We start from the raw sequence: 22,491 nt of genomic DNA, 5'->3' as shown, positions 1-22,491 counted from the left end.
GAGAGATGGGGGACATGGTTCTTTCGTTCTGTTGCCTAGTGTTAGTGAGTGGAGGTTTGTGTCAGGATCACGCGGGCATTTATTTTTGTTGCTAAATTAAGGACGACTGGCGTATCCTCTGAAGTCTGAACCTGTTCCAAGTCCTGAGGGATAGCTATGGCAGATTTTATTAGGGCATAACCTTTTATAAGAAGGGATGCGGGTGGCTCTGTGTGTTAAACCACAGAGCCTAGGACTTGCTGATCAGAAGGTCGGCGGTTCGAATCCCCACAACAGGGTGAGCTCCTGTTGCTGGGTTCCAGCTCCTGCCAACCTAGCTGTTTGAAAGCACGTCAAAGTGCAAGTAGATAAATAGGTACCACTCGGGCGGGAAGGTAAACGGCATTTCCGTGCGCTGCTCTGGTTCGCCATGCTGGCTACATGACCTGGAAGCTGTACGCCGGCTCCGTCGGCCAGTAAAGCGAGATGAGTGCCGCAACCCCAGAGTTGGCCACGACTGGACCTAATGGTCAGGGGTCCCTTTACCTTTTAACCTTTTATAAGCTGGATCTTTGAGATGTTTTGCTTTGCTTTTTAATACCTTTGCTTTCTCCGTATGCCAAGTGTCTTAAGCCAAAGTAAGTCATAAACCCAGTTTGCATCTAATAGCCCCCGTGCTTCTCTGTTTGCACCGAATTGAGCAAATACGTTGTGTGTGTAGCAGTATGCCACACTAAGCAGCAGGTAAGTGTGTACAACAAAGGTCTGTATAGTTAAAGCTATGGTTTTCCCAGTAGTGATGTATGGAGGTGAGAGCTGGACCATAAAGAAGGCTGATCACCGAAGAATTGATACTTTTGAATTACGGTGCTGGAAGAGACTCTTGAGAGTCCCATGGACTGCAAGAAGATCCAACCTCTCCTTCTGAAGGAAATCAACCCTGAGTGCTCACTGGAAGGACAGATCCTGAAGCTGAGGCTCCAATACTTTGGCCTCCTCATGAGAAGAGAAGACTCCCTGGAAAAGACCCTGATGTTGGGAAAGATGGAGGGCATAAGGAGAAGGGGACGACAGAGGTTGAGATGGTTGGACAGTGTTCTCGAAGCTACCAGCATGAGTTTGACCAAACTGCGGGAGGCAGTGGAAGACAGAAGTGCCTGGCGTGCTCTGGTCCATGGGGTCACGAAGAGTCGGACACAACTAAACGACTAAGAACAACAACAAAGTGTGTACAAGACTGCAGCATAACAGGGCCAGATCCCTAGAAATCTGGCTATGGATGGGAATTATACACGTCTGATCCTTTAACACGCAACCATTTTTCCAAAGGGCTACAAACAGAACATTCTCCTTCATCCTATCCATATAGTTGTACTGCCCCCTACAGGCGAAGGGCGGCAACTTCAGCGAAGAGCACGCCGCCGCCGGCCACGCACTGCTCGCTGGGTAATGTAGTCCCCGCCCCCGCGCGTCCTTCCTCTCCTTTGTCTGCCGCTTGACCCAACCCGGCGCGCAGCCGCTGCCGCCTCTCGTGCCTGCTTCCCATTGGCCGAGCTGGCCGCCCAATCGGAGTCTGGAAACGTGGCGTTCCTTTGTCGCAGGAGCCGCCGACGCCCCCCGGGGTGGGGGTGAGGAACGGCCTCCCTCCCCCTCTCCTGAGATGGAAGCGGCCAATCCCTCTCGCCCTGGACTCCGCTCCGCCCGGCTCGGGGCTGTACCATTGCGCACGGGGGAGGCGGGAGGGGAGGCCGAGCGCGAGGGGAAGGGGGCGGATGCGGGCTCTGTGGCCGGGTTGGCGCTGCTGGGGCTGCGAGCGGAGGAAGATGAAGCTGCTGGCGGCCGCGGCCTTGCTGGGCCTGGGCGGCTCTCTGCTGCTGCTGCTCTTCCCGGCTGCTCACGCGGAGGAGCGCAAGAAGGGGCCCAAGGTCACGGCCAAGGTGAGCGGGGGGAGGGGGGCTTCTTTGCAGCACCCTCCCCCCTTGCACTTCTATGCAGGGTGGGCGCCCCCCCCCTGTTGCGCTTGCACCCCTCTATTCCGCAGCAGCAGAAGCCCTCTAGCCCGATTCTGTGCAATAACCATAATTATTATGTATTGGATTTATCTTAACATGATAATTGCTGAAAAAGCCTAAAAGGCGATTTATGGCCAGTGCACCCAAGGAGCGGGGAGGTGATTTTTCTTCTCTTCTTAGCAAACCGTTCAGAGCTGAACCCCGTCCCCTGCGTGTGCTCCTTGAAAGACTATACAGTGGTACCTCGGGTTAAGTACTTAATTCGTTCCGGAGGTCTGTTCTTAACCTGAAACTGTTCTTAACCTGAAGCACCACTTTAGCTAATGGGGCCTCCTGCTGCTGCGCCGCCTAAGCACGATTTCTGTCCTCATCCTGAAGCAAAGTTCTTAACCTGAGGTACTATTTCTGGGTTAGCGGAGTCTGTAACCTGAAGTGTATGTAACCTGAGGTACCACTGTATGGCAAAGGCTTCAATAGACCACAGTCGTGTTTTATATCGGGATGTGGTGTGCAAGGAGGGGCGAAAAGAAGCATTGGGAGGCTGAGGCACCGGGTGGGGTCTTAGCTGGCCCGGCGGGCGCATAAAGTCATGCGCAATGGAGAGACCCTTCCGAGGATGCACGGCTTCATTTCATTTGGCTTTTAATTTGTATGCCGCCTTTCTGTGTTGCTATAAGGCAATTTGCAGCAGCAAAAATATGCAGCAAGGAACGTGCGCCTTATAATGATCAGATCCACTTCAAAAATTCATACTAAATCGTAACTTTAAAATGGAGCCACTTATATCAAGTAAAGTAATATTCAGCAATCTATTAGAATAGTACACAATATAATTAACTCTTAAAACATCAGCAAATAAAAATTAAACAGCAGTTCACTCTTAACATGCTTGATTCCAAGCATGGTGGTTATTGCTTGGAGGCCCCAGTGGGGCAGCCATGTCTTGTCTCCCACTGCAGAAATCTCTTACGGCTCCTTTAAAGGCCAACAGGTTTAATGCAAGCTGTGCTTTTGTTGCATCTGATGCGTTATTACTCAATAGGAGGTACAATTGAGTGTAATAGAACTTCCTGGTATTTGTGGTTAGAGTTAGGGGTCCCAAAGTGATAAAGTATTCATAGGCACAGGGTTGGAAAGGAGAGAGATTTGGGGAGCGTCAGAAATTAGGGGCTGCCCCTGTTAAATTAGGACAGTTGTCATGCATATTGAAAAGAGATGTCTGCAGAAAGGGTTAGGTTTTGTGACTAAGCCTTGGCCAGGATAAGAAATCCCACAATCTACAAAGCAACCTTATGCTGAGCCAGACCTTTGGTTTCTTTCTATTCCTGTATCATTTTATCGGACAACTTCCAAAAGAGTCTTGCGGCAACTTTAGAGACTAACGTGCATTCTTACGCCACAAGGAATCTGATGGTGCCACTGAAAGCTTGGTTGTTTGAGTTTCTTGTCTTAAAAAATTGTCCTGGCTGTCTTTCAGAGCAAAAACCCTCCCAAGACAGCTTGCAATATTACAGACACCAAAGGATACTTCATAAAATGAAAGAAAAACGACCGGCCGGCCAAAAACTAAAATAAAAACCTTACAAAGCAATGTGTGATCTGAAGCAAAGGCCAGTGAGAGCAGATGGGCAGTGTTAGAACCTGAGATATGAAAGCTAGGAGCTAAACCAAGGGCTATGGACGCAACAACAGAATGTCTAGGCGCACTTTTTTATAACAAGAACACAAAGCTGAAAATGAATGAACTGCAGCTAAAATATTACATTCATTTTTCACATGGTCTAGCCCTCCCCCTGCCCACCCCCCACCCCTAATATTCTTAAGAGGGTCTCTTCTCCAGTCTTCAGAGGGTAGCTGGAAGTGGAGAGGCAGAAAAAGGTCCTCCTTTCCTTCCACTCTGCAATTTTAATCTGCAATCTCAGGCGCTCAGAAAATGCTCGCACTAATGAAATTCCCTGTTGCAAAATGCGCCTAGAACAATGGGAGTTTAGAACACTGCAGCAGGTGGGTTTTGGGGTCTCGGAAATGCATTCCAGAGAGGTGGAGCCAGTGGGAAATTTTAGGCTCTGGACTTAATGGTCCACATGTGCTCCAAAACAGTTTGTACTATGTTGCTTCCTTTAAAAGCCCTCCTGTGTTTGGGGCCCCTCCCTCCTTTGGCCGAACCCAAAGACTTGTCCTGACAGCACCACTAGCTATTGCTGCTCAAGAGCCTTTCAGCTGGAGATGCCAGAGACTCAGCCTGGAACCGCAGACATACAAAGTATTCTCTGTCTGTGCATTCTGGCCCCTTCCCTTCCTCAAACTCCTGGGAAGGGAAGGGATTGAGGATGTTTCCTAATGCAGCTGGTAGCATCTCTCCTCTGTACCAGGGAGAGATCTTTTTCAAGCTGCAGGTGTGAGGAATTGAACCAATGACGTTCCCCTTTAAGATTCCCGCCACCCCTCTCTGGAGCATGGACTTGTCTGGGAATTGAACCCTGGACGTACTCATGCTAAAAGTGAGAATCCAGACCAGCAAACATGAACTGTCAGGCAGAGCCCACTTGCCATACTTCAGAAGCAGGGAGGAGGAAGAGTGTGCAAGCCAAAAACTTTTGGGAGACACATTCTGGTGTGAGTGGGGCAATAGATATGGCTCTCTACTTTGTACAGTGGGCTGTACTTCAGCCACATATGACTCAGAGGTTTCTAGTGCACACAGACTTTTCTGTTCAAGCAAGCACTAGGCATTGTCTGAAATGCATTGCAGCCGGGAGAAAGCATTTGGGGAGAGTTCAGAGCACTGCTGGTGTTGGGTGCAGTCTGGGGGTGGTGGAATCAAATTGCAAGGTTGAGACCTTTGCTTATCCCTTGGGGAGAGAGAGAGAGAGAGGGACTGCTGGTCAGAAAAGACAATACCTGTCTAGGCGGACAAATATTCTATTTATTGAATTTATGCCCCACCTTTTTCTCCCAAGGATGTGGTTCTCCTCCTCCTACTTGAATGGAGCATAACCTGAGGAGGATCCCAATAAAACTAGCAGTACGCTTCCATGGGTGGCTCCTTACATATAAGCCTTGCTGCAGACAGCCTAACTCCCCGCAGGCATTGGACTCTTGGATATTGAGGCTGATGTCAGAACAGGAAGGAGGCTCCACTCTGCAGCTGTTCCGTGATGCAGCCTGTTTTGCTCACCAGGTGTATTTTGATCTGCGGATCGGGGATGAAGACGTGGGGCGAGTGGTCATCGGCCTTTTTGGAAAGACAGTCCCGAAGACGGTTGAGAATTTTGTGGCCTTGTCCACGGGAGAGGTGAGTTCGAGTGCTGCGTCAGAGTCCTCAGTAGGTCAGTCTGCTTACAAGGGCGCAGAAGGAAGGCTGACATTTAGGGTGGCTGCAAGGACTGTGGGGCACGCATCCAGAGGCCCACACAATAGGAAGGGCCCCAAACGCAGGAGGGCTGGCTTACCCCGTTTTGAATAAGTGAAATAATAATATTGCTCATCTAAAGAGCCTTGGTGTGGAGAGAGGCCTGGAAAACTATTAAGGCCAAAGACTGGCTGCTACAGCCTTTTGCTTTTGCTGGCCTTGGGAGAAGGAATCCTGACTGGTGCATGTCAGAATTTGCCTCCAGTGCACTCCATTCACCGCTGCTGCTGGCCAAATTGCACAAATATTTGGAAACTGAGTGGAGATCTGCTGGAGAGGGAATGTTCTTCTCTAAGCTAAGCAAAGAGAAAAAGATGAGGTGCTGCCATGATTAAGCTTCTGCCATCTCACTGCTGCTTTTAACTTTCAAAATATGACCGTCAAGTTACTTATGTGAATTCCCATATGCTTCTGCACTGGATCAGTTGTGAATCCAGATGTTGTGTTGTGAATCCAGATGTTTAATTGGGCCGCTGGGCTTCCACTAGGGAAGGGTGGCACGTTGGGGCAGTCATTCCCCCCCCCCCAAAAAAAATAATCTCTGGATGTACCATCACCCCAAATTCCCAGCTTTCATTTATATATTTTAGAAGTTTCCAGCATTTGTGTTGCCTTTGAAATGCAACAAAAATGGATAGGGACCGTTCTTATTTTCTTTCTGAGAAACTAGCCCGCTCTCCTCTTTCAGTGTTTTAATTTGCCCCCGCCCAGGGGGGGAAAACCCAGCCCTGCTGATCCCCATGATGGGGCCCTTTTAGTAGTTGGAACCACAAGGGATTGCTAGTGATTAGCAAGAGCTGAGCCCATTAAGAAGTTTATTGCTCAAGTAATGGGCTAACCCGCTGGAGGCTAAAGCCTTAAGCATTTGGACTCCCATTAGGGTTTGCAGGCAGTGGGGGGGTTGGTGATGGTGGAGGAGAAACTGCTGAGCCCTCACTTGCATTGCAGCAGCAAAGTATTCTGCTTTCCCCGGTATCTTGGTCCCTTTTCCACCAGTCGTGACTCTCTTCCGCCCACAGATGAGAGAGGTTACAGCTGATGCTCCAAAACTGTCTGGCTCTGGATTGCTCAGGAAAGGACTTTAAACCAAGCCTTGCCCAGAGTGGTGCTGCAAAGTCTCCTCACTCTTACCAAACTCCCTTCCTTTTCAGAAAGGGTTTGGCTACAAAGGAAGCAAGTTTCACCGTGTGATCAAGGACTTCATGATCCAGGGAGGAGACTTCACCCGGGGAGATGGAACAGGAGGTGAGGGCTGAGTCAATTCTGTCTCTTCTGGATGGGGTTGGACAAGGATCCTCCTCTGGGCAGGAGTAACCCTCCAAAACCAAAGCTGGACGCTGGAAGCCGGTGTTATTCTCTCCCTTTTGCTCACTGCCAGGTAAAAGCATCTACGGGGACCGTTTCCCCGACGAGAACTTCAAGTTGAAGCACTATGGGCCTGGCTGGGTGAGCATGGCCAACGCCGGCAAGGACACCAACGGCTCTCAGTTCTTCATCACCACCGTCAAGACGTCATGGCTGGATGGCAAGCATGTTGTCTTCGGCAAAGTCCTGGAAGGGATGGTAAGTGGAATTTGTGTGTGTGTGTGTGTGTGTGTGTGTGTGTGTGTTGTGCATAGGGGCATCTGGGCCCTTACTGGATTTCTAATGCAGTTGTTGGTTCCAAATAATGGGAACTTGACCACGGACCAGGCAAATGGAGCATAGGAAAATTTCACTGCCTCCTAGCTTGTTGTCATGGCAGTTCGTAGTGTTGGTAAAAACCTTTTAAGCACCAAACAGCACCTGGGCCCAGCCTTAAGATGGGCCTAAGGAGGCTCTTCTCCAGACCCCACTGTTGTAGGGAGGGGAGAGAGGGCTTTTTCTGGGGTGGTGCCCAATCTTTGGAGTCCCTCAACAATAGTTTTGCCTGGTGCTCAGTTTGTTTCTCTTTTGACATCGGGCACAAATCTGTTCAGCTTCCTGGGCTTTTTAGATCTCGGTGGTGGACTTGAATTTTTATCTGGTAATGCCAATTCTGACATTTGAACTGCAGGGGTGGAGAACCCTGCGAAGTTGAACCACAACTTCTATCACCCCTGACTATCCGCTATGCTGCCTGGAGCTGATGGAAGTTGGGAGTTTGACAACGTCTTGCCTCCCTCTGTGTATGGGAAACAGCTATGTGCACCTAGTGTCAAAGATTGGAATAACTAGTGCCTAAGAGTGAATATAGAGAGAGCTTACTACAGGAACCCCATACAGTTGTACATTGGTTGTTGAACGCCCTGGAATTTGGATGTTTTGGCTCCCGAACAATCGAAACCCGGAAATGACTGTTCAGGTTTTTGAATGTTCTTTTGGAAGCCAGATGTCTGACGGGGTTCCGATTGGCTGCAGGAGCTTCCTGCAGCCAATCAGAAGCCGTGATTTGGAAGTTGAACGGATTCCCGGAATGGATTCCGTTCGACTTCAAAGGTACGACTGTATTGCCATTCTCCAGGCTGCATTACAGGGCAAAATGGGCAGCTAGTAATGCCCATGCGATGGGCATTGCTGAGTGCCCTCCACAGGTATAACGTGCCATCAGTGTTAGAAACTCAGATATATAAGCAAATTGCACCTTAAACGTAGCTTGCAGTCACCACAACGGAATGTCTAGGCACCTTTAAAAAACAATAAGATTTATCATTATGACTATTCATTTAATTTCTCTCCTACTTTATATTTTAAAGGGGAAAAAATCTCAAGGCAGTTTGCAACACATTAAAACAGGAGGTTGCGGACTCTTCCTTGGAGGATTTTAAGCAGAGGTTGGATGGCCATCTGTCATGGATGCTTTAGCCGAGATTCCTGCATTGCAGGGGGTTGGACTAGAGGACCCTCGGGTCCCTTCCAACTCTATATAAAAGCACCGTATAAAACAATCCAGAATAAAATAAATTTAGGCTTCGAGGAAAGTATTTCAGAAACTTCTCTAAGTGAAATTTTGCTTTCCCCATTTTTATTTACCTACTTAATTTATGTAGCTGCCCCATAGCAGAAGAACTGTAGGAAGCCAGTGTGGTGTAGTGGCTAGAGTGTTGGACTAGGACGTGGGAGATCAGGGTTCAAATCCTCACTGGGGGGCCTTGGGACAGTCACAGCCTCTTAACCTACCTCACAGGGTTGTTGTAGAGATTAACCAGGGGAGGGGTGAACCATGTACTTCTTGGAAGAAAAGGTGGGATTTAAATGCAATGAATAAGCCCTTCTGCCTACCTGCTTAAGAAAGCTGGAGGGGCCAGCCAGGTGGGCATGTCAGTTGGCAACCTGGCATCCAGAGATCTCCATATGGCCGCAGTTGGGCCCACACCAGAAGCAAAATTCCCCCTGGCTAACTTCCAACACTCCTCCCTTCTTATTCCTGCTTCCCATTCTTAGGATGTAGTGAGGAAAGTGGAGAACACAAAGACCGATAGTCGGGACAAACCTCTCAAAGACGTCACCATTGCCGACTGCAACGTCATCGAGGTGGAGAAGCCATTTGCCATTGCCAAAGAATAACCGGGTGGCCGCTGGAGGGTCAGACTCTGGCTTGCAAAGGGCTGCGAGGGGGCTACACACTCATGGAGGCCTCGCATCATCACTGTCCCACAGCAGGTGAACTGCCGCCACTGCTGCTCCCTTTCTGTCCGCCCTTCCCCCAGCTACACGCTTCGGGGTGGGGGGTGGGGTCTCCATTCTTGTAACAACTCATTCCATCAGCCACTGGTCATCCAAGTGGCTTTGAGGGGGGGGCAATGGGTGTCCCATTCCATTTTGTAAGAAAGCACATGGACCAATAAACGCGACCATTGTGTTTTTGTAGCACTGCCTGGTTGTTGTTTTTATTTGCTACAGCTAGGTCCTCCCACCCCAACTATGAATTTCCAGCATTTATTTAGAGGGGTATTCTAGGGAGCGAATGTCACAAATTTACTACTTCCCCAAGGAAAGTTCTCTTTGTTAGCCATTGCCAAATTCGTTCAGAAAGCTCTTTGCTCCCCTGTTTGGAACACAAAGGCAAGTGGCTGTCCAATCCTAGCATCCCACGAAAGGTGGGTATGTTTATAAAGGGGCCTATTCCAAGCCATCGCAAACACAAACAGCAGGAAGAAGAAAGCCTCTCTTGCAACTAAACCATGATTTGGCTCAGCTCCCCCCACCCCCCAAGCACTAGCATACTGATTCAGTGTAAGAGTAAACCATGGTTTAAGAAGCACTGGCCACAAACCAGCCCACTGGCAGTGTCAGAAACTCTTCTTCTCCCCTCCACCCCCCTCCCTCAAATTACAGCAGTTTCAAAACCAACTCAATATTTGTAGTGGAAGTGTTTTTATTGCATAGCCATTTTTGTTAAAGTAGAACATCTACCCCACTGAGAAAGCAGTTATCTTCTGCAGCAGGAATGACCCAAACTATCGGGATAGCTTAGAGGAGCTGCTGGTCTCCCACTACGCTGTAGAAAAACCCATACTCCTCTGGGAGGGCTCTGCTACCTGTGTCCCATCAATGCAGCTTTCCCCAAGCTGGGTGTTGTTAGACCACAGCCGGTTGGGGCTGATGGGAGTTGGGGGGCTGTTGGCAGCTGGATGGCACCACGTTGGCTACACCTGCATTAAGGTGCCAACTGGACCAGATCCATGCCAAGTTGGCAGTGGTTTCTCGCCGCTGCGGTGAGGGAGCAGTTGCTGCCTCCCTTTGGACTAGACGGAAGGCTGGGAGACTATCAATGTGGTGTCACTGTGCGCACAAACACTAGGAGCATCTTGCATTGTTAGCACCTGATCTGAGTCAGTACCCAGCTGCTGTTGTGCTGCTCTTGCTTCCAGCCCATGAAGCCTGGAGGAAGGCAGGTGTACCTCCCTGACTCGCAGCTGCTTGTCACTCACATGGGCTGACAAGAGCTGTCACCTGGAAACACCTGAGAGCCACAGCTCTGCCAGAAGTGGCAAGGAGCCCTGCCCATGTTAGCTGCACTCTACTGGAGCTCAGCAGCCTAACAAAGCAACCTACTGCATTTCCGTCCCACTGCCTCAAGAAGTGGCTCCCCCAGCTGTACTCTTGTCCCCAACCTCTTTCTTTCCAACGTACAACATGAGGAGGAAGCCGGCGGTTGCTTTTCTGCAAACGAACAGAGCTGCACTCGATCCTCTGAGCGTTCCCTAGGCTGGTTGCAAAGGAGAGGACGCAGAGTCGGCGGGTGGCAGAGCCGCAAAGAGCTTTGACTGCAGGCAGAAGGTCGTCCGGGGTGCATAGAAGCCCTGCAGCACTCCACTCAGGATCACATCGGGAAGCAAGTCTGAGAGGGAGAGGAGGGAATTAACAGGTGGCAACCCATTCATTCAACCCTTAAAAGGTGGGAGCAGAAAGCAGCCCCAGAGGCCTCTTCCTGTCTTCCCTTTCTGGCCTAGGAAGCTAAGCCCTCTGAGATGGGCTGACGGACAATACCGCCCCCAGCAGAGGGCAAAGGGGCATCTTCAACCTGGCACTCACATGAGATCTAGCACACGGTTCAGTTCCAGAGCACAAAAGTGGCTCATGTAAGGACTCTGCGATCCCATGTTTCATTATTTCAGCATGCACCGCTTCCTCCTGTTGCAGGAGACGCTGCTTAACTACCCCAAACCTGAGTGTTTGGGCATCTCTAACACTGCAATAAGGGGACGCGGGTGGCGCTGTGGGTTAAACCACAGAGCCTAGGACTTGCCAATCAGAAGGTCGGCAGTTCAAATCCCCGTGATGGGGTGAGCTCCCGTTGCTCGGTCCCAGCTCCTGCCAACCTAGCAGTTCGAAAGCACGTCAAAGTGCAAGTAGATAAATAGGTACCACTCCGGCAGGAAGGTAAACAGCGTTTTCATGCACTGCTCTGGTTCGCCATGACCCGGAAGCTGTATGCCCGCTCCCTCGGCCAGTAAAGTGAGATGAGCGCACAACCTCAGAGTCGGCCATGACTTGACCTAATGGTCAGGGGTCCCTTTACCTTTACCTTTAACACTGCAATGGTTTTTGCACAGGTGCCTTTAAGCAAAACAAAAACTGCTCTCCATCCACTCCCCCAATCCTGCCAGTCCAGGATGGCAGGTGAGGGACCCCCGGCTCTCTTGTCACACATATGGACAACTACATGACAAATTGTTTCTGTATCGGGTAAAGTGTCAACATGCACCCCAGACCCTTGCTTGATAACAGACCCTGGGCAGCCCAGAGCTCTGCTCCCCTCCATCACCACCCCAAAAACCTTACTAGGAAGCCATTACCTGTGGAAGCTGGGAGGATGTATGGATCGCTTTGGAAACTTATGACCGGCCGGTGGGACAGCAGGTAACCGGGGCTGCAAAGAGAGAATTGAGCCCCGCCGTTTGGGTTAGAATCTGTCCATTTCAGCTCCTAGCCTACTTCGCAAGGTGGTTGTGAGAATAAAATGCATGTGCGGAAGGGAGGAGCAACATGCACCACCCTGAACTTGAAGGAGGGAGAGGAAAGCTAAAAATGCAATAAAGAGGAGATCCTCACCCCGCACTGGAATAATCAGTGTAGGCAATGGACCAGTGGCATAACGCTGTATCAGGCAGATGCTGCTGCTCTCAACAAAGGATCATAGGAAGTTGCCTTATACTGGCAGCCTCTCTCCAGGCCAGCCCTACCTGGGGATTGAGCCTGAGACCATCTGTACACAAAGCAGTTGCTCTGCCACTAAGCTGCAGTGCCGGAAGAGGGTGCGCTCTGTCTCTCTGCAAAAGGAACAGGCACTTGCAACTTGGCCAGCAAGAGCACAAAGCGGACCCTTTTGAGAGCATTCCCTGCTGCTTGTAGCAGCAAGCAAGCCGCAGGGAGTGCCCATTCCCCTGGAGCGAGAAAATAAATGCCAGCCTCCATGGCTGGATGAGCACATTTATCCCCTGGGGAGTAAGTAGACAAAGGCTGGACCCTTCTGTTGTTGGGACTGTTTTGACTCCCTCCCACTAGTGGAAACAAAGCACTGGGGCAGTGAAGCACTTGCCTTGTGTCCTGCGAGGAAAAGTCGCCCAGGGGAGAACATTGGGTGCGGCAGGACAGGCTGTTCACAAACAGTGGTGGTAACAAAGGCAGCCTTTCCGTACAAAAGCTGGTGTGTGGAAACTGGTGGCTCTGGGAGCTTATAAGGCAGGGATGGGGAACCTGTGGCTCCAAATATTGCAGGACTCCCATCATCCCAGCCCATGCTGACTGATGGCAGCTGGAACCAACACGACCCTGGGCCCTGACAACCCACTGGCTGTAGCAGATGGGATTGTAGTTGAGAAACATCTGGAGGGCCGGGAGATTCCTGTTTCCGGCGGTGGAAATGGCTGACTCCCACACGGCCGGACTCCAGCTGTGCCGGTAATTCAGGGCTGATATGGGGGTAATTAGCCCTGGCAACCTCCCCAGGGTGGGTGAGGACTGTCTTGTAGACCTGCGGATTGTCCGAGATTGCCGACCTGCATCAAGGTGCAGGCGGCAGGACACTGGGTCACAGAGCATGGGATGGCTGGCACTCTCCGATGCCATTCACATAGCTGGGAACATCTGTTTGAAAAAATGAATAGATTTGGACAATAAATAGACGTGGACTGGATTGAAGCAGCTTAAGAAAAACCTGCAGAAGTGTACGGTCCCTGGGGGTTTAGGTTCAGACTTCAAAGAGATTCTCATCATGGTGTTTGGATTACGGCGGTGTTTGGAGAAACATCTGGAGGGCCAAAGGTTCTCCCCACCTGTGCCAGACAGTGGCACAAAGGGGGAAAGTGTCGCTCCTGCTCAGTCTCCCCCCGGCTCACCCAAACACTCACCCGAGATCGACCTTGTTCTCCTGCTCAAACTGCCAGAGTTTCAGGAAATCCAGAAGTTCCTTGGGAAGCTCTGTATTGCATAGCAAGATGCCCTGCAGGAGACGGATGAACCAAGATCAGTGAGAGCAGCCTAGGGAGGAAAGGAGGCTGTTTTCAACTTGGCTGCCAGCCTCGCATCCTACCTGGAGATAAGCTTCCAGGCCCTGCCGCCGCTGCTCCAGGACTTTCGTCATCCAGTTGGGGACACGCCGGGGTGGGAAGTCTGGGACTCTGCATCTCTTCTTGATCTGTGGGGGTTGGAAGAGAGTAGAGAAGCTGCATGGACATCACAGGAGCTCCAGGATCCACCAGGCCCACGGCCGGTCCTACTGTTAGGCAGAGGGAAGTCGCTGCTTCTGGCAGTGGATGCTGAATGTCAGAGAGGCACTGGGAGAAGAGGTGCTCTGTCCTACGACTCCAAAACTAGCCAGCTCTCCGCTGAGAGTGTTGGAGTCAGGCTCAGCTGCCAGCAGGGTCCATTTCTGTGCATTGGGAACTTATGGCCTGTGCGGCAATCTCGTCCCACCAGGGGTCAAATTCGGCCCACAAAACCGCTTCCCCAAACCACACCCACCTGCCAATCAGCTAACGTTGCTGGGCGATAGCAATCCTGCTGGGTACCGCTTTGTCATTTTGTTCCCTGTTGGGAACATGCTGGCGAAGCAGACCTAAGCAGAGAGCAGGATCGAACCCTCTGTTCAGCGGCTGGTGAGTAGAGAGTCCAATCCTTCCGGGCAGTGCTTTGCCAGTGCATTTCCGGCAGGATCCTTTCCCACATGGGTCAACTCTGACAGATGGGTGGATCGCATACCTGTCCAAGTTGGGCAGTGGGTTTTGGGGAGGTAAGGATCTGGCCTGTTGGGGCCCAAACAGTCCCCCACCCTGGCAGGGCATGGATGGAGGGAGAACCATCTTGCCCTCTGCATCAAGGTAGCAAGCAGTCTGGGCCAGCCCCAATTAGGCTGGAAGTCTTGGCTCAAGACCAGCAATGTGGGCTTTACAAAAAATATGGACTACAGAATTATCCAATGCCCAGGAGGAAAAATCCATTGCCCTGAAAGCAAGGGCAGGCATTTGAAACATGGTGCCTGCCCTCCAGATGTTGCTGGCCTGCCTTACCCTTTTATGGAGGGCATGGAACTCGCTGTAGCGCTTCTCAATGCAATGTTTCCTCCCGTTCCACAGGATTTCCACCTTGAACACCTGAAAGGTTAGGCACAAGCTCGTCAGTTTCACCCGGACGTGCCCCACCCACACCACAAAACAGCTCTTCTTCTGCTGCTGCTGAACAGATGAGATCTGTCTTAACTCTCTGCAGTAGCAGGGCGGTCATTTTGCTTTCTTTCCCCCACAATGCACCGCAGTCCAGTCTCTCCCCAAAGCAAACACCGCTGGACAAAAGCCTCTTTGAAATCAGCCTTTGGCTTCGCTTCTCAAAAGTGCCAAATGGGAGCAGGGGGGTAGGGGCAGGAATACTGAATAAACTCGGCTCTGCATAAAAGAACACCCAGTAGAAGACTCCGTGTCGGGCCTGAGGAATGTGTGCAGTTGAAGTGCGGCGAATACACTTCGGACAACTCCAGGAAAGCACAGATTCCTCTTGAAGGGTTTGTGCCCAGATGCTGCAGAGATGTAGCAGAGGTGCCACACAGGTTTTGTGTACTTAGTCGTTCAGGAGAGAGAAAAGGAGACCAAATGGGCCAGCTCCTTGGGGGGGAAACAAACCAAAGTCCCTGGGCCCAGGCCTCAGTTTACCCGGCTGAAGCAACTATTCACGCACCCAACACTCACTTCTGGTCACCATGAATTGCAGCTGCAGCAACAGACCCTCCTTGCGCAGCAGATCCAAATATTTTTTTGGGAGGGAAGCACATGGTACAGTCCTCACCTTGGGCTGCAAACTGTCTTGGGGTCAGCAATGGAAAAAGACGGTATATGAATTTAAAATGAAATGAGGAAAAGACAAGGATAAAAAAAAAGAAGTGGAGCACCCCTGGAATGTCAAAAGCAGTCTACTCGCAGAAGGTTTGTGTAGTGGCAGCAGCAGGTTGTGTGTGTGTGTGTGTGTGTGTGTGTGTGTGTGTGTGTGTACACACACACTGCTATTTTTAGTATACACTGCTTTCTCTTCCTCATCTAGGCACACGTACAAGAGCTCTGCTGTGCCAGCAGTGGGAGAACTTGGCAACTAGAAAAATCACATTGTGATCTACTTTAAACCAATATGCATGCATATCCTTTATTCTCTTTCCTTCCCAAAACCGTGGAATAGGGTTGGGGAGGGAAGAAGCGATGCAGGGCACTGAAGTCTAACCCTCTGGCCAGTGGGATCGCTGCGTCACTCCTCCTCTGCTTCCTGAAATTGCACAAGGTCCTGATCCTGTGCCTTCAAGCCTATAATTGCTTCCCATGTGGTCTAGAAGCTTGCTTTTTAAAAAGGAAAAAATCGGATTCATTAGTGAAAAGTCATGGCTGAGTGATAGAATACGACATGTTCAGCTCCCCCATGTTCAGTTCCACGTAGCATCTCTCCGTAGGGCTAGAAGAGACCTCCGACTCGGAGAGTTGCTGCCTGAGCTGGAAAGACCAATGGCTGGTAGGTGGTTTCTTAGGTTTCTAGGGCCAAAAATATCCTGCCACATAAGGCATTTTATGTTCCAATTGCAGTTTTCCCATAAAGGCACAAGCAAAGTAAGCTCCTTCCAGCTGGAATACAGAGCCACGGTCACCACACCCAGCTTAACTAAACAGAGAGAATTGCCAACCAATAAGGAAACCGGGAAACTCTGTGCCCAAGAGATGCCATGCCTGATGTTTATGCTTCGCTCAGTGTGCGCTGGAGACAGGCCACTCTAAGTTCACTTCCCTCCACGAAAACGAGGCTGGTCATTCCACAGCTGATGTCCCAATTTACCAGAATCCTGTCTTAAGTGTCTGCTCTTAATTTGGCCTGGGCTTCTTGGCATTAGCACTGCTGGATGCACGACAGAAATCTGATCTAAGTGGGCTTCTCAGATTTCCCATAGCACATGCTTTGGGACACAGAAAGTCCCAGGTTGAAATCTTCACATCTCTAGACCCTAGAACTCATGGGCATTCAAGTGAAGCTGAATGTTGGAAGATTCAGGATGGATAAAATAAAGCCATGATGAATAAGTCGTATTGGAGGAAATGTGATTTAAAATTATGATTAATGATTTACATGGCTTGATAAAAGATTATTTGATTAACTGGCAAAAAAAGTCTAAGCAGGAATTGAACATAAACAGTCAATGGAAATAGAGAATGGATGCAAAAGGATTAGAAATTAAGAAAAAGTGTTTAGCAGCAAAGGAGGGAGGGGAAAGAAGCATCTTGGAAGGGTGGGGTGGAAAGTCAACTTTTAAATTTAATTAATGTATTCTTAATTTGTTAAAAATTTTGAAAGTTAATAAAAATTAATTGGCAAAAGAAAAAGAAAGTTAAACCATGGAACTCACTGCCACAGGAGGCAGTGATGGGCAACAAGTTGGATGGCTTTAAAAGAGGATTAGTCCAGTTCATGCGAGAACAGGATGCTGGACTAGATGGGCCATTGAATTGATCCAACAAGCTCCTCTTCTGCCTCCAGTTTAAAAGGAGATCTCAGATTTTAGGGCAAGGGATCACCTCTGTCCTAGACGCTGGAGGAAACTCTGCTGCCAGTCAGAGTCTATCATACTGGCCTAGAGGAATCCAAAGGCCCAAGTCATTCTATAGCCACGTGATACAGTTCATTTATTTATTATTACCAGGACCATCTCAATACATTTTAGCACCTGAGGCATACCTCCCCACCAGGAAAGAAGGGGTGAGTGAAGGATCTACATCATGAACGAGTGGGGAATAAAGATCTCTACTGGGTTCTCCTGCACCTGTGGATCCGCCACCAGAGGCAGCCGCCTCCCCTTGCTTTGTGGGAGGGATGGCCCTGATTACTAGATGTATGCCCCCACCTTTCCTCTAAGGAGTTCAAAGTGGTGTACAGTGGTACCTCGGGTTAAGAACTTAATTCGTTCTGGAGGTCCATTCTTAACCCGAAACTGTTCTTAACCTGAAGCACCACTTGAGCTAATGGGGCCTCCCGCGCCTGCTGAGCAATTTCTGTTCTCATCCTGAAGCAAAGTTCTTAACCCGAGGTACTATTTCTGGGTTAGCGGAGTCTGTAACTTGAAGCGTCTGTAACCTGAAGTGTCTGTAACCCAAGGTACCACTGTATATGGTTCTCCTGTCTCTTCATTTTTGAACAGCCCTGTGAAGTATTTCGGGTGGAGAGACTGTGACTGGCTCAAGGTTGTCTTGTGAGCTCTGTGGCCGAGTTGGGATGTGAACCCTGATCTCCCAAATCCTAATCTGATGCTCTAACCACTACACCATACTGATCCCCACCCCACTCTCGGGTTAACTAGTTTCCCACCCCCAGTACCCCAGAATGGCCTACAGTGGTGCCATACGAGAATCTCTCATCTCTAAGTACTGCACTCAAGGCCGGCCCACCCATGCGGCAAGATGAGGTGACTGACTCAGGCAAAGGGATCCACTGGGGCAGCTGATTCCAGTGCCAATCTTTCTCCGCCCCACCTTGTTCTGGATGTAGGTCTTGCTGCACCTCTTCTTTCCTGGCAGGGAGGGGAGGTGCAATTTTGGGGTCTGCCTCAGCTGCCAAAATGTACTGGCGGCAGTTACTCTGTGCCTTCTGGCTCCTTGTGGCCAGAAGGATTTTTTTAAGTGTGTGCATGTGAGTGAAGTAGATCTTGCCTTACAGATCTTAGCAACCTCCCAGTTTCTTCTAGTTCTACAAGGAGCAGAGGCACGACAGCTGCCATTCTGCCCGTTCCTACAGGGTAGGTGTGTGTTTGTGTGTGTGTTATTGTGGCAACAGTGTGAGGAGTGGCTGCTCCCTCCCCCCAAACATGGCGGGGGGGGGCAGGTTTCTGGAACAATATGCATCATTTTAATAAAACACATTATTCCCGTATTCTGTGTATTATTGTCTCAACCGGTATACTTTCAAGCAGCATAAACATTTCTTTAAGTCAGGGGTAGGAAACGGCTGGTTCTCCAGATATTGATGGACTCCATAATTATCTAGAGGCCGACAGGCTTCCCATGCCAGCTCTTATCTTTTAACAGAACAGAGACACTGAGAAAGGTCATGGAATGAATGTGTTTCCAGCTACCCCATTTTTGGAAGCCTTCTTAGAGGAACACAGAACCTGTGGCCCTCAGACACTGTGAGACTCTGACTCCAACAGGCCCAGCCAGCATGGTCCGCATCAGCGATGATGGGAATTGTAGTCCAACAACTTCCAGGTGTGTGTGTGTGTCACAGGATTCCCATCTTATAAGAAACTGCTGCCTGCGGCGATGATGCCAATGGGAACTCAGCTTAAACAATGAAACAAGGAGGACATATTTAATCAAGTGCTTTCCACAGTGTGCACTTTCTTCCCAGAGAAGGAAGCATTTTGAAGTTTGGTTCTATCACCTGTGGCCTTGAATTGAGATAAGGTTTTTTTTTTTTTTTAAATCGCACTGCAGTTGTTCATTAGCTCATCAGTGCCAGGAGGCAGAGCCAAAAGTAGGCTTTATTTCACCCAGGTCAAAGACCCAATTTCATGCTCTCCCATGTGCATTTGTGTACACACACACACACACACACACACACGACTGGGAGCCTCAAATAGTGCCCTGCTGGTCTTACCAACTCTGTCATGTGATGGGGGCACTGTACTTGTTTGGGAGATTTGTAAGCTTCAGCACAATTATCAGGGTCTATATTTCATTCTTCTCTGCCCTCACTGCTAACATTTTTCTTTCTATCTACACCTGCCATATCCCATATCTCTGGTCCACAGAAGCTGTAATAAACCCCCCTTTTTGAGCGGTGGGGTACGGGCTTGTTGGGACACACAGACTCAAGTCATTCAATCGCTAAAGGGAGTCTCCAGGTCCGTCATTCTTTCCAAGCGTCTCTTCTTCCAGCTTTCTTCTTTTTCACCAGACTCAAAAAGGCGGCGGTGTTGGAAGAATCACAATCGCGTCTCGCGTCCCTTGGAGACGCCAGAAGCAGGCTGTTCGCGCGCCTTCTCACTTCTGAAGGGTCCCCAGGCTACACGTGTCGGGCTCCTTCCTTCGTTTCCTTTGGTGGACGCCGCAAAGGACCCCCTCCCTCGCTCGTCCGGCCTCTGCAAAGCCCCACCAGCAAGTTCAGCGCCCCCTTTCTCCCTGCCAAAGGCGCTTGCAGGCTGGTCTCGGGCCCCGACGGCACCCGCTGCCTTGGAAGCCGCTCTCCCCTCCAGCCCGCCAGAGGCACCGGCGGACGGGCTCTCCCTCCCGGCCCCGCGGCTGCAAGAGAGCCCAAGCCCCGCTCCGGGAGCAACCCGACGGGCTGCCGCCGCCGCCGCCGCCACTCACCGTGCGCGCCTTCTCCGGGCTCTGGTCGCCCTCGGACAGCTGCAGCCCCACCGAGGGCACCGCGACCTGCAGCTGCATGCCGCCTCCTCGGAGCCGAGACTAGCCGCCCCCGCGGACTCATTCAGGGCTTGTTGAAGCCGCTCCGCCCTCTGCGGCGGAGACCCGCCCCGTCGGGTCCCGCCGCCTTTGCGCGCTCCAGCCGCGCAGTTCCCAAGCGCCGCCGCTTCGGAGGGCTCGTGCGCGCTGCGCTTAAAGTGGAGAGCAAACTTCTCTCTTGTCCGGCTCCCCTCCTCCTTCCCAAACTTTCCTCTATCCTACTTCCCTCTTACCCGTTCCCTTTTCTTCCTCCACGACCATTCACATTTTATGCTAGCGCCGAACATTCTGCGAGCGGAATGGACTCTGTATGGCTTTCTAGAGATTTGTACATTAAGATAAAGAAGGTAGAATTTTTACCCGGAATGTTATCAGATCACAACTCTATTATTGTGGAATTAAGAACAGGGCAAAATTTCCCAGTGAGATGGAGATTAAATGAGAAATTATTAAATGATCAAGAAATATTAGGAAAAAATGGGGGGGGGGTATTAAAATATTATTATATTTCTTCCTCCAGGAGGGATCCGGAGGGTGACAACTTGAGAATGGGCCTTTTCTGCAATGGCTCTCCGTTTGAGGAATGCTCTCCCCCAGGGAGATTTGCCTGGCGCCTTCATTAAACTCTTTTAGGCGCCAGGGACAAAGTTCCTCAATAACCAGTTCTTTAGTTGATTGACATCCAATTCTCTTTTAAAATGGGTTGGGGAGGGGAGGGTTATTGGGTTGTTTTTGTTTTTATTGTCTATTTTGTGTTTTTAATATTGTGGTTTTATGTTGCAGCTGCCCTGAGATCTGCAGGTATAGCACAGTATACAAATAATAATAATAATAATAATAATAATAATAATAATAATAATAATAATAATGGATAGAGGGAGGGGAAGTGCAGGAAAGCCGCAATCTGGACAGAATATAGTATGGACCACGGATAATTAATGGAATAACAGAAAGCTTACTTAGCCATGCTAAGCAACAGCATGAATGAGCCCCTAGTTGCTTGCCAGTGTGTGATTCAGATTCCTAGCACTTGAAATGAGCTAGCCTTAATCTTTGTTATCTTCTCTCAAGATTGGGGATGTATTATAGACTTCCAGTTGAATACGCAGGTATTTCACAGATAAGAAGTTACTCAGCGGTTGGATTGTTTTAACTTCCCCCCTTTTAAATATTTACTACAAGAGCCAATGGTATAGATTAGTTATAAAGTCAACAATGATATTTATATGGTGGTGGAGACCTCCGCAATCTGGCCTTGGCATCTCCAGATTAGATGACAGAGCAATAGGAAATGCTTCTGTCTGGCAAGACCTTGGAGAGTCACTGCCAGTTACAAAACAAGGAGTGTTTCAGCCCCCTAAAGACATCAATTTATCATGGGCAAAGTTCTGTTTCCTCCTGACCTCACATCTGCTCAGCTCACCAATAAATAATAATAATAATAATAATAATAATAATAATAATAATAATAATAATAATATTTATACCCCGCCCACCTGGCTGGGCTTCCCCAGCCACTCTGGGCTGCTTCCAACCAAATGTTAAAATACAGTAATACATCAAACATTAAAAGCTTCCCTAAATACCTGTATCCTGTCTTTCTTGTGCACTGGGGTAGAAACCGTGTGGCCCCCGCCAGGATAGCTAATGGTCAGGGTCTAGGGATGATGGGCATTATAGTTTATCAACATCTGGAGCAGCACAGGTTCCCTGAGACAGGCTGCCGATTTAGGACTACACTTCATGGCTGACCAACCCAAATACAACATACTTCGGCAAGTGTGCTCAGTGGCATCTGTGGTTGTTTTTCCACGCCCTGTATGTACAGGGGCGCCACCCAGTTTATCAGTTTGCCATACACTGCACAGCCTGCGAATGGAACTGATAGTCAGTGGCTGAATGAACAGAAGGACTTCTTGGTAACTCTTGCTCCAGTTTCTCCTCTCTCAGGTATAGGCGTCTGGAACAAATACCTTGGGGGCTCAATACAGTTTTCCCCTACCCCCTGGTAAACCCATCATTTTGGCTTAAGTGACACTACCTCATGCTTCCTTGTGCTGAGTCCACAGAACATCTGCGGGATTTATAGCCCACTTCCCCAATCTGAGTCTATGCCAACAAGAACATAACAGAAATATATATTCACAAAAGGGATGAAGTACCCACTGCTGCTCTGCTACGTGGAAGAGCAAGGAGCAGGGAATCTTTTCAGATACAGATTTAACGGGATAGCATAGAAACAAAGGACTTTCAGGTTCCTCTTTAATGTCAGTTGATATTTAGTTTGCAGAGACTTCTAGCCCCAGCTTATTAGAACTGAAAGCAGAAGGCGAATAAAAATGCATACAAGGCTTTGAAGGGCATGGTTGTGGTCAAGCTAATTTTGAATCTTTAGCACCAATTTCACCATAGTGATGTATGGAAGTGAGAGCTGGACCATAAAGAAGGCTGATCGCCGAAGAATTGATGCTTTTGAATTCTGGTGCTGGAAGAGACTCTTGAGAGTCCCATGGACTGCAAGAAGATCAAACGCATCCATTCTTAAGGAAATCAGCCCTGAGTGCTCACTGGAAGGACAGATCGTGAAGCTGAGGCTCCAGTACTTTGGCCACCTCATGAGAAGAGAAGACTCCCTGGAGAAGACACTGATGCTGGGAAAGGTGGAGGGCACAAGGAGAAGGGGGCGACAGAGGACGAGATGGTT

General features: G+C 49.6%; 3 protein-coding genes across 3 annotated transcripts in view; 2 read left to right on the top strand and 1 right to left on the bottom strand.

The window, feature by feature from the left end:
* CSNK1G1 (casein kinase 1 gamma 1) overlaps positions 1–1,409 on the top strand; it is a 58,130-nt gene extending 56,721 nt beyond the window's left edge. The window contains exon 13 of the mRNA XM_077918787.1: positions 1,309–1,409. Within this exon, the coding sequence (XP_077774913.1) occupies positions 1,309–1,348 (40 nt within the window). The 3' untranslated portion in view covers positions 1,349–1,409. The remainder of the gene's footprint in view (positions 1–1,308) is intronic.
* A 323-nt stretch (positions 1,410–1,732) lies between these two features.
* On the top strand, positions 1,733–9,231 carry PPIB (peptidylprolyl isomerase B). The gene is made up of 5 exons (XM_028705768.2): positions 1,733–1,916; positions 5,173–5,286; positions 6,555–6,648; positions 6,782–6,966; positions 8,806–9,231. Exons 1-5 carry the CDS (start codon positions 1,752–1,754, stop codon positions 8,926–8,928), a joined length of 681 nt encoding a protein of 226 aa, XP_028561601.1. The 5' UTR covers positions 1,733–1,751; the 3' UTR covers positions 8,929–9,231.
* Positions 9,232–9,721: 490 nt separating this feature from the next.
* Positions 9,722–19,855, bottom strand: SNX22 (sorting nexin 22). Its single transcript, XM_028705770.2, has 6 exons — positions 19,692–19,855; positions 14,376–14,459; positions 13,400–13,504; positions 13,218–13,309; positions 11,664–11,737; positions 9,722–10,705 (listed from the first exon to the last, which is right to left on the bottom strand). Exons 1-6 carry the CDS (start codon positions 19,767–19,769, stop codon positions 10,569–10,571), a joined length of 570 nt encoding a protein of 189 aa, XP_028561603.1. The 5' UTR covers positions 19,770–19,855; the 3' UTR covers positions 9,722–10,568.
* Between the last annotated feature and the right edge of the window lie 2,636 nt (positions 19,856–22,491).

Source organism: Podarcis muralis, chromosome 14 (genome assembly GCF_964188315.1).
Source record: "Podarcis muralis chromosome 14, rPodMur119.hap1.1, whole genome shotgun sequence".
In the NCBI taxonomy this organism is placed as follows: Eukaryota; Metazoa; Chordata; class Lepidosauria; order Squamata; family Lacertidae; genus Podarcis; species Podarcis muralis.
Note: the sequence above shows the minus strand (reverse complement) of the source record. Positions and strands in the feature narration are given on the sequence as shown.